The sequence below is a fragment of the Tauraco erythrolophus genome, chromosome 8 (genome assembly GCF_009769465.1).
Source record: "Tauraco erythrolophus isolate bTauEry1 chromosome 8, bTauEry1.pri, whole genome shotgun sequence".
NCBI classification, from domain to species: Eukaryota; Metazoa; Chordata; class Aves; order Musophagiformes; family Musophagidae; genus Tauraco; species Tauraco erythrolophus.
Window position 1 is genome coordinate 12,095,917 of NC_141472.1, and position 12,032 is coordinate 12,107,948.

The following is a 12,032-nucleotide window of genomic DNA, read 5'->3' on the forward strand; positions in this document are numbered from 1 at the left end:
GATGTCTTATTAAATGGTTTAGCCTTTTACGCATCAGTGTCCGTGTGGACTATCCCAACTATATCTATAATCACAATGCAAAGTAAATCAACACAGGAACCGAACGGAATAGCCCTGTTCGGGTCCTATTAGCAGCTCATTCCAGTGGACAACTGGGTGCTTCTTAAGAACTTAGTCTGGAAGTGCAGAGAAGAAAAAAACACCTCAAAACCTCAAATCATCACCTTTTACTACACAACTGCATTTTTAGTTGCCCATAATTTCATTTCATAATATCCAATAATTCATGTCTCATTTTCCTTTTTTTGAAAAAAGTTACCAAATCATTCCTTATTTTACCCCTTTTATAACTATGTTTAATGTCAGTATTAAAAGTACTTACAGTAATATAGGTACTTTTTCCAGTTCCTGTTGGCCCCACAAATATGGAAGGTTTCTGATGCACTATCAACAATTCCATCAATGCCAGGTATCGAACAGTATCCAGAGTTGGTACAATTATTTCATTAAACATCATATGTTGAGGTATAGGAGGAGCTGATTTGAGTGCTTCCACCCAGGGCTCCCAAATTCCTGCGCCCTATTTTAATTTATATGAAAGTCATGTATTTATAATAAATAGGAAAAAACAGTATAGAAGCAATGGAAATAGAAAAATCAAAGTTCCAGGATTTAACAGATTGGGGTTTATCAATCAATTTTTAAAAGGATTAATCAATGATTTCTCAAGTTTGTTTCAGAATGCAGTGTTATCGAGAGTACTTAAAAAGAAACACCTGGGCCTGAAGCATGCAACTACTCAACAAGAACTTTATCTTACATTTCATATTTGTACACATATTATATATACAATGAAAAAATACACATATTTATATATGAATTATACATAGTATATAAATATGTAATAAAATAGGAAATTACTGTATAAATTTAGTCACTAAAACTGAAAAAACATAGTCAGACTTTTCACAGACTCTCCTTCATAATAAATATCTCCAAACTATGGAATTTGAGGGTAGATTATTTTTAGCACTGAAGCTCCACAGCACTTTCTCTAGAAGACTCTGGATCAGCCTACTTTTAGATCAGCCTATTAGAGGAGGCTTAAAACATGTCAAAACTGTCCAGCAGTAAATTAATACAAGGAAATTTTTTTTTTAAATGTAAATAGTCCTAAAACAACTGTATGTTGCATCCTATCCCCAAAAAATTCTATCTTGAGATACAAGTTATATGCAATTCCTAGAGATTGCTCTCTCCTGAAGTCTTTCTTAGAGGGGGCATGTGCCCACTTCTGAACACAAAACCTCCTTTACTGGAAAAACATGTTTTTATGGATTACGATCAGAGACATAAAGCCTTTATTGCTGATTGAAATCTCAACCACTTTCCTTGGAAAGACGCAGGAATCATACAGGAGCTTAAGTCTAGACAAAAGCAGTTCTCATTGTACTGCAACAGGACTTCACAGAAACAACAAACAAACAAAAGGTACATGGGCTGCCTCAAAAGAAGTGTGGCCAACAGGTCAAGGAAGGTGATTCTGCCCCTCTACTCTGCTCTCGTGAGACCCCACCTGGAATACTGCGTTCAGCTCTGGAGTCCCCAACATCAGAATGACATGGAGCTGCTGAAGCGAGTCCAGAGGAGGGCCACGAAGATGATCAGAGGGCTGGGGCACCTCTGCAATGAAGACAGGCTGAGAGAGTTGGGGCTGCTCAGCTTGGAGAAGAGAAGGCTCTGGGGTGATCTTACAGCAGCCTTCCAGTACTTAAAGGGGGCCTACAGGAAAGCTGGGGAGGGACTTTTTACAAGGGCATGTAGTGATAGGACAAGGGGCAATGGCTTTAAACTGAAAGAGGGGAGATTTAGATTGGATATAAGGAAGAAATTTTTCACTCTGAGGGTGGTGAGGCACTGGAACAGGTTGCCCAGAGAAGTTGTGGATGCCCCATCCCTGGCAGTGTTCAAGGCCAGGTTGGATGAGTTTTTGGGCAACCTGTTGTAGTGGAGGGTTTGGAACTAGATGATCTTTGAGATCCCTTCCAACACTAACCATTCTATGATTCTACATTTCTTTTATGTTGGAGTCTCTGGAGCATAATAGATCCACTGTGTGAAGTTTTTTTCTCCACTGGGAGAGATGCATCATGGATTGACATCTTAATCCCAGGAAAAAGGGGCAAAGAAGAGCCTGAGAAGTAGCCTTCTACAGTACTGAAAGAGTTATGGCCTAAAGTATATCACGTGCTTCCTCAACCTAACAAAAGGTCTGAAACCCAAAATAAAATAACCTTGCAAGAAATCAAGAATAAAAAAGTAACAGAAAAAAAAAACGGTCGAGATTTTCTGCAAGCTTGTTCTGCCACAACAGGCAATTATTCCGATAGCCAAAAAGACAGGCTTTGGTATTCCAAGCCCCTGCCAGAACACCAGACTGTCACTAGCTCACAAGTAGGAACATCTGTCCTATTCAGCGACAAAAGGAGGAGATAGAACAAACAAATTTACAATAACAATACACACCTTGTAGCATTCATAAAAGATTATTTTAAAATTGAAGTCCTTATCTTATCTTGCAATCCTTACCTTTTTGACAAACCGATAATCATAAATTGTTCCTTCTGTTGGAAATGGGACTGTGAAAGCTTTTGAAGGCTGTGAATCAATACTGCTCAACAATTTGTATCGTTCTTTTGTCTCCTCGCTAACTGGTCCATTAAGGATTTCTCGCACAACTTTGTCAAATTTCAGTCGATCATCTTCTTTACAGCTAGCTCCTACAGACCATATCAGTGAAAACAAAAAAATACCCTAGAATAGGGAGGGGGGGGGGAGGGGGAAGTAACTTCAGTACCTGCATATTACAAAGTTCTTATTCATTGAAGTAAAATTTTTGCCACAAATCACAATAGAACTACAACTGGAACCATGCTGCTGGTAAAACAGAATACCACTTACATTAACTATCGGCATCTGATCACCTTTGTTGTACAGCAAAATGCCTGACTTGCTGAGCAGAGAGCTGTTATTTTGAGAAAGTTTAAGCACAGACTGCCTTTTATTCCAGAAAAATTTAGATTATGGTTCTCTTATTCAAAGGCCTATGTCATACACTGATGGCTATGCCTGCTAACAGGGTTTTCCTCCAATTGTAATCCTTAGATAGAATTGACCTAACTAGTAATAAACTGAGATACCAGAAACTGGGGAATCACATATAATTTTGGCTGGTTTGTAGAAAATTCATTAAATTTATATTAAGACATCAAACACATCAGATTCAACTATGTATCAATTATAAAGAAGGTAAAAGTATTTTCCTCAATCGACATTACAAAATAAGTATTCTAATGATGAACTATAGGTTTTATTGCTTGTGAACTCCTTTTCACTAAAGCCTGGTTTGGAATTTCCTATTCTGTATGTTAAACAAAATGCCTACCTCAAGCCAAGAGAAAATGTCCTGGTCATTCATAGCTTTAATTTTGGCTCCATCAGTAAATTCATCCATCATGCAGTCCATGAGATTCATTAGTGATCGAATTAAGTTTGTATCTGAAGTAGGAGACAGTTCCTGAAAAGAAAGAAGAAATTCTCTCAGTTGCTGGTATGTTAAACTCACTGAAAAGAGACTGCTAGATGGTGGGTTTTTTTTGCTCACTGTAAAGATAAAAAACCCTGTAGGATAAGTGTGGCTAAAATACATTCAGAAGCAAGTTGAACAATACACACAGAAACCTTGCTCACAGCCTTTATCTTAACAGCTGTTTTTAAAAATTAATAAATATAAATTAACATGGTCCAAATAAAACGATTTGTTCCTTTGGCACTTGGAAGTGAAAATAATTTATACGCTTTTAGTTTCTCAGAAAAATTCTTTATCCTACCTTTGTGTATTTCCTAATAAACTCAAGACAGAGCGGAATTATTCTGTCAAACAGGCCTATTATAAATTCTTTATGTGCAGAGCTGATTCCTGAATGCATTGTATTTAGCCAAGACATCATTAATGGTCTCCAGCCTAACATATGGGGCTCCATATAGATCATGCCACATCTTGAAACCTAAACATAAAGAAACCAACAGATGCATGTTATCTCATGTGATCTCCAAAGTTTTTTTCCTATTAAAAGAACTTAAAATAACATTTAGTGTTATACAGCTCCTGGGATTATTAGAAGCTGGTATAAAATGCACAGTGGGTTTCTGTGAGCCCTGAGGAAGACATGTTTCAAACCTGGCTTTATTTCTTCAGCCAATAGGAGTCATAATGTCAAAGATAGATTTTCCTCTTAAATAGACTTAGTTCCCAATATTAAGGTCACAAAAGATAATACAATGACTACTAGAGTGACTACTAGTGTTTAATTTTTAATTAATTTTTATTTAATTTTTAAGTAAAATCTCCTTCCCGGTATGACTATGAAGATATTTTGTTCTGTTTATATTATTATTCAAACCTGTATTCATATTCAAGAGAAAATTTTTGTATTCTACGAAACGCCATCAAAAAAACAAGTGTGATAGATACAGATACGGCGCCAGTAATGCAGCAATTGTTGGTGTTACCAGAATTTGTCTAGGAAATTAAACATTTGCACATGAATGATTTTATTTTTCTTGCCAGACATTCGCAAGGGCCAAACTCTGAACAGTTACAGGGTCTTCTGTATATGTAATTTACATTACGTATGTAAATATGCAATTTTTCACATCATACTGTAAGATGACAAAAAATTTAAACAAGAAAACCAAGCTACACTGTTCTTTATTTTAAACATATATCAAAGAAATACAAACTTACAGTTACTATTGTCACTTAAGTGTATTCTTAAAAAATTAGAATATATATCACAATAATCAAAGACATTTGTAATCAGTCTTTCAGAGACAGGTACTTACAGTAGCAGGAGAAGCAACTTCTAAATCCATTGGTTCAAAAATAAGGCTCATTTGCTGTGACATTGTGATAATCTCTCCATTCATAAGGCACAACTTCTTATTATCATCAAGCACAGTATTCATATTCTCAATCCATACTGCATCCACTGGCCCATCGAAAACCAGCCATTTCCTATCTGGAGTCTGGTTTGCAGAAAATATTTTTAATCAAATATTTGCAATTTAATTACATTTACTGTAAAATAAATATTTTGGATCTAAAGTTATTTTCCACAAAAAATATTTGAAAATACCCAGAGTACAGAGTTGTATTCACAAGCAGTTTCTGAAATCACAATCTATATTCACAATTTAGTTTTATAACTTCAAAGCATATACTGCATTTAACTATAGAAGGTTTATATCTTTGACCAGTTGCTTTCAGTTATACTTGCAATGCTGTACATTGCTTCTGTCAACCTACAACATATTCAAATACTTTGACTTATGGCACAGTGAGACTGTTAATACAAATTTACTACTCATCAGTAATACCTTCTGCACACTACCATGGAAGTCAATAGGACTAATTTAAGGAATATGGTAATGTCTAAATGTAATATGCCTGTTTTTTTACAATATAAGCAAACAGTCATAGGTATTCATCACATTTCTTACAGGAAAATACAAAGCAGTTGTGCAGTTCTGCAAATGTTATTAGAGATGATGAACTTCGTGTTGATCAACTTAAATTAACTATTCTTTAAGTTTACAGGGACAAAGAGCCAGATATTGCAATCAATAGCAAAAAGTAAAGTATCTGTCACATAAATACATCTTTGATTATACGCAATATTTCAATGGACTTCAATGGAAGGTCAGCCATAAGCCACACTCAAGACAGTAGTTTCTTCCAAAATAAACATCAAAATGCCCATATATATATAAACAGCACAGATTTGGGCCATAATCAGAAAACAAGGAGTGACAATATGTTAGAAAGATTAAACATTCATTTATTTATAACATATGTAAACAAACAGACAAAAAAAACCATCTTTATCTTCACATAAGGACTTCTGAAGCACAAATCTTAATTCACTAGCATCCAAAAAATACTTTGCATGGAGTAGACTCTGATCAAGCCAAATTGCAGTGTCTACATTCAAATGATTAATCCTACAGTGGTCATGCAAACAATATGGAATTAAAATCTCAAATCTATAAATTGAAAAGCCATTTCCCAAAATGCTCTAAGCCCGTTAGGCACTTACTGGGGAAGAAGCAAATGCTCTGAAGCACGCTGCTAGGATGCCATCTGACCATTCATGTGACACTGGATCAAACTGTCCATACAGCTGACCCATTGTTATAGATTTGGGATTTAAAACAGTGATCTGAACTTTTTTTTCTTCCATCAGCCCCTGAAGACATAAAAGTAATAATATCTGTTAACATCAAACCTGGAATTTATTATGCCATTTGTTTTATTTTGAATTTTACAGTTATATATTATTAAACCTTCATTAAAATTTCATCAGCTTACAGCAGGAAAGACATTACATATACTACATTTGAAAGATGGTTTGATTTGAAAAGATTTGAAAGTGTCTGAAGACAATTATCCTGACTTTATTATATATAGTTGGAAGTCTAGTTTTAATACTGACAGTGGCTTGATAAATGAACATTAGGCAGTCAATCAAGAGACTCAAGTTCTATTCTTACACTTACAGGGGTTACCACAGGCCAAGCCCCTTGTCTCTCTATCTCATTTTTCCCATGTTTAAGGAATACATACAACTACCTTGGTAAATTTCTGAGACTGACGTCAAAATGACATTACAAAGTTGGTTTGGGTTTTTGGTTTGGTGTTTGTTTTGTTTTTTTTTTTTACTTAAACGATATAAAGATATCTGATTTTACTTTTTGATTAAGCTTCAACTGATTCGTTTCTTCTCTGCGACTAAATACTGCACACATCAGAGAACTGAAAACCACTGTTATACATGAATGAATCACAAGCAAAACTTAACAAACTGCAAACACTCATTTGAACACCTACTTACTATAGCCTTAAAATATAAGAAATGTGTATCCCTAATTTAAGAAAAAACCTCTTTCCTTCCAAAAGCAGCTCTATTGTTTATGAACTTGAACTGAGAAATCACAACTTTGGTGTCATTTCATGCCTGTTCTGACTGCCTTCCTCCCACAGACACACTTTGTTTCCCTCCACGAAACATAAAATGCAGGAATTTTTATTATACTACTTCAAAGGAGAAACAAGTATGTTTATAAAATAAAGTATGATTACAACTTCTTTTTCTGACAGTTTGTATTGAATTATAATTCATTCTAACATACTTTTTTATTTCACCAAAGTGAATATTCAGAGGCAAATGTAATATCTAAAGAAAGGGGAAAATGGATAATATCTTCTTGGAAAGAGTTATAAGCTACGCGAACAGCAAACACACAAGCGTGGCAAAAATACAATTTAAAAAAAAACCCCGAGTACAGCAGCTTTGTCACAGCTGCCCAGCTAAAAAATTAAAACACTGTTGCAATGACAAAAATTTACATTTATAATCTTTAAGATTTGCAAGTACCTTACAATTTTCTTTTGTATTATTTCTGTTAGCAGCTTCTTACCTCATTCATCACAAATCACTCCTCATCTTACTCATCACAATGTCCTCTAAATATAGAATTCAGACATAGTCCCCATAGAGCTGCTAGCATTCCCAGAACTAAACACTAATCGGTTCAGATTGATGAGAAGATTTTATTCAAGATGGTAAAAATCCTCAAAAAAAGCAATTGTTATAATAATCAAAATGAAACTGTGTTCATTAGTTCAATACCAATTTTTTTTATTTTTTTTGGGGGGAGCGGAGCTCCAAAAGGTGTGATGGCCATTAGATTAGTCATTAGAGTTAATTAAGAAGCTGAGCTAACAGGAAAAAAAATCATCAGATAAAAAATGCTTACTCTACCATGTAATTTTTTCCTTAACAAAAATGGGAAGGACTAGACAATGATTCACTGAATTACAAGGAAAAGCAGAAAATTAAATATTGTGTTATGTGAATGACAGGCAAGAACAGAATTTTTCCTTCATACCTAAAGCAAAAGCTTCACAATTTCATCTATAATATAGGAAGTAAATAAGTAATAGCTTTTAACAAAAACTCGTAATTACGAGTAGAGTTCTGTTCGATAGCAATAGCAATGTGAAAGCCAAGCCAGTCTACTCTTGCTGATATCTGCACAAACATATAAGGTGCCTGCCTGAGGATCACCATTAAGGAAATGAAACAATTCTGCTAAGGCGGTTGGTTGCATGTTTCCAGTCAGGCTGAAGAAATTCAGTGTCCTGAAGATCACTTAAGCTTCATGGTCATTGCTATTTTTCTCTGGAAGTTCTTGGAGTTCAACGAGTGGGTCAGTCACCTCTCCAGTCTCAAATCCTAGACACCTATTTTCAGAAACAGCTACGAGTGCCTTGAACTGGGTTTACATTCCATCCCAGCAGATCAGACTAGACTGAATCTAGAGGTCCTTAGAACACAGAACACCGAAGACAGTAACTTCGATTACATTATTCTGCAAAAGCCTCCACAGCCCATGTGGCAGGATTCAGAGATCTCATATATGAAACACGTATTTTGATGGCTTGAATTTGAGCAAGATTTAGTATAGCTATACTACTGGACCACTTAAACGTTCCACAGATAACAATTATTACCCGCTTCTCCTATGTCAAGTGAGAAATTATTTAGCAGAACAGATTTTGGATTTGTTTCAGATCTAAAATTTGTCTGAAAAACTGAAATACTCTGGTTTTGAAAATAATCAAAATTTGAGACTATTTAGTATCTGGGTTTACATGGGTTTATTATATCCTTATCAGAAAATCTTCAAAACTTTGTATAAGTTTATGAAGCAGATCCACTGTTTGGTGTAGGTCTAAACTGAATTATCTCTGTTAAAAGAGAGTTCAGCAGCTGTCACATGAGTAAGTTGGAAATCTCATATAAAGCTTTCATAAGAAACAGTTTATCATAAAATTTCAAGTAGCTAATTCATGCCTTGTTCAATCCAATGAAAGAATTTAGAGAAAATGCCATGTGTAGAAAAGTATTAAATGCATAAATTTAAAATTGGGTCATCCTATCTTACGTAAGTTTGGAAGTACAGCTTCTCAATCAAATTCTTTAGCTTTTCCTCTTACTTCTAAGTTCCTTGAAGTAAATTCTATATTCAGTACAAATACTAAAATATGTTTACAAAATTTGTTTGAAAATAGTTTTTCACTATACATTTTCATAAAAACGTTTAGGTACCTTCTCACATATGTCTCCCAATGCTCCTGCCAGAACTCGATATGCACATGTTTTTCCCCCAAAAGGCTCTCCAACTATCATAAAGCCATGACGCACAATCATCATCTCATATATCTGCAGGATCTTCATAGTAAATGTGTCAGTCATTTGCAGATTCATAGCATCACAGTTTGTTTTGATGGCTTCCAATAGGTCACTGTAGTCTGGTTTTGGGAGCTTCACACCAGGAAACAAATCTGAAGTAATACTCTATCCAAAAAATTAATTGGAAAGTACACTTATTTTCATAGTAATTTGGTTTGAAACTCATGCAATCAACCCTTTGTTGACGCTGGGCAGATTAATATCTATCTTGATTAAAATAAAATAATTATGAATTTCACGTCACCTTTGTCTGAGCCAAAATTCTGACTTTGTAATTTATTATTGATATTTATTTCATGTATCTTTTTCATATTTACCTGGGCATATAGAGAAGGGATTAACTACCTAAGCATATGCTCTTCCTGATAAACAGCTTTTATCAAACTGGTTTATAAATCTTGCAGTTAGAAAGCAGAGAAAGCATTTACCTTTTTCCCTCAACAACTGAAAAATAATTAACTGAAATCTAAATTTAAAAGCAAAGATCCTACAGTTTTGCTTACAGCAAAACAAGAAAGATACAGAACAAATTGAAGACATAACAAATGAGAAAAAGAATCTCTGGGTTATCATTTCAATTAGACAGCTCTGCTATATCAACTTGGGATGCAAAGATTACTGAAAAAACATTCAAAAGAAAACATGTTCTTTAGAAATTACAATGACAGCAATTATTGGTGAATTTTGAATCGCATTATTTTGACATTTTTCCTGTTACTATGTATGTCAGTTTCCTTCTGCTATGTGCTTTGGTTTTCTTTTAGCATTGTTAGTTTCCACTGGTAACGTATTAATGAGCATACTCCATCCTGACCTTAAAGTGTTTGGTTTTTTTTTTTTTTATTTAAGTGGATTAAAATACATGTTTCATGTTCTGTGCTACCAGGGGCATGTTTTACAATTGTCTAAGATAAAACCAGGGCTTTTCCAATGAAAATAATCATATTTCCCAAGTAGAAATACCAAGCTGTGTTCAAGGCGAGCAGTTTTTCTTGTCTGAAACACATTTGATGTAAAATTTCCATTGGTCATTCATAGAATCATAGAATGGTTAGAGTTGGAAGGGACCTCAAAGATCATCTAGTTCCAACCTCCCTGCCATAGGCAGCGAAACCCTCCACTACACCAGGTTGCCCAAAGACTCATCCAACCTGGCCTTGAACACTTCCAGGGATGGGGCATCCACAACTTCTCTGGGCAACCTGTTCCAGTGCCTCACCACCCTCAGAGTGAAAAATTTCTTCCTTATATCTAATCTAAATCTCCCCTCTTTCAGTTTAAAGCCATTGCCCCTTGTCCTATCACTACATGCCCTTGTAAAAAGTCCCTCTCCAGCTTTCCTGTAGGCCCCCTTTAAGTACTGGAAGGCTGCTATAAGATCACCCCGGAGCCTTCTCTCTTGCACTTTTTCTCCACACTCTCTGTGAAAGATTTCAAGATTTGTACAGTTTGGTCTTTTTATGCCTACTAGATTTTATAACTGAGATAATAAGAGAAAAAAATAACCTATTAATCACCCCTTCTTACAAGGAGGGATGACAGAAGAATGAGGAAATGGAGAAATACCATATTAAAAGAAACAAATCAGTATAACAGCATAAGTTTTACTGCTAGGAAAAAGTGTTTTCTCCATAACAGAGCAGGATCAATATTATAAACAACAGCTTTAACAGGGCCCAAACACTTTAAGATAGGCCCAATGAAATATACTACAGGATAGTACTAAAGGAAAATATTTTTTTAAGCATCAAAAAAATCAAGATTCAAAAAACTGAATGGACTATAAGTAATTTAAAACAAGACAGAGAAGGTACATATCATTTGCATACTCCTGCATAAACACAGGAGAATTACTGTGTATCTCAAGCCAGATGGATCTGACTACACTGGAGACCTGAACAATGAAGGCAAAACCAGCAAAATGAAAATGAAGGAGGGAGGACATGGGTGTTTCCTCATTTCTCTCAAGTGTAATATGTAAATTGAGGGAAGAAATTAATATTTCTCATAATAGAAAAGGAAATAGTTCTTAAAATCATATTAAAAATTTTAAATTGCATTACTACTGCTGAACTAAATCTTTTTTACAGTTCTCTCTGTATCTGATAAGAATTTCAAACAAAGCTACTTCATTCCAGAACTAACAGAATTACGCTATTACAATTCCCACATACTCTAGGCCTAAATTACTGCTGACTCTGCAATCTGTCTCACAATGGATAACTAATTACAGTGACATTGTGGCATCGTGCTCATTTGCCAGTGTTTTTCTTGTAACATGCATCAGTTCTGTACTGACATAATCATCTACTCGAATTCTAATTATTGGCCTTATATTCCTTAGCCTTCTTTTGCTTTTTACAAGTCAATAAAGGGATACTTCCCAGTTTCAACCTCTAAAATTTTTCCTATTTTTGGGATATGCCAAAAAGCAAAATATTAGTATGTGGCAAGGCTATTTCATCTCTAAAGCAACATACATTTGTTATCCCGTGAAAGTGAAAAACGTACAGTATTACTTCATAAATACAGTTAGTTTCTGTACACTAAGTTCTTAACATTACTATTCTTAAAGACTGAAACTTGGACAAACAACTAGTGAAGATGCTTCAACTTTCCCAGACAACTTTGCTAAATTTATCTCCACTATTTCAA

At 34.9% G+C, this 12,032-nt stretch overlaps 1 protein-coding gene across 1 annotated transcript in view; it reads right to left on the reverse strand.

Annotated features, from left to right (window-relative positions):
• Window positions 1-12,032, reverse strand: part of DNAH7 (dynein axonemal heavy chain 7) — a 122,234-nt gene that overhangs the window by 64,448 nt on the left and 45,754 nt on the right. Inside the window, exons 29-35 of the mRNA XM_086616016.1 lie at window positions 9,234-9,482; window positions 6,159-6,308; window positions 4,906-5,088; window positions 3,891-4,067; window positions 3,446-3,577; window positions 2,590-2,814; window positions 383-580 (exon numbers count right to left, since the gene is read on the reverse strand). Of these exons, the coding sequence (XP_086472142.1) occupies window positions 383-580; window positions 2,590-2,814; window positions 3,446-3,577; window positions 3,891-4,067; window positions 4,906-5,088; window positions 6,159-6,308; window positions 9,234-9,482 (1,314 nt within the window). The remainder of the gene's footprint in view (window positions 1-382; window positions 581-2,589; window positions 2,815-3,445; window positions 3,578-3,890; window positions 4,068-4,905; window positions 5,089-6,158; window positions 6,309-9,233; window positions 9,483-12,032) is intronic.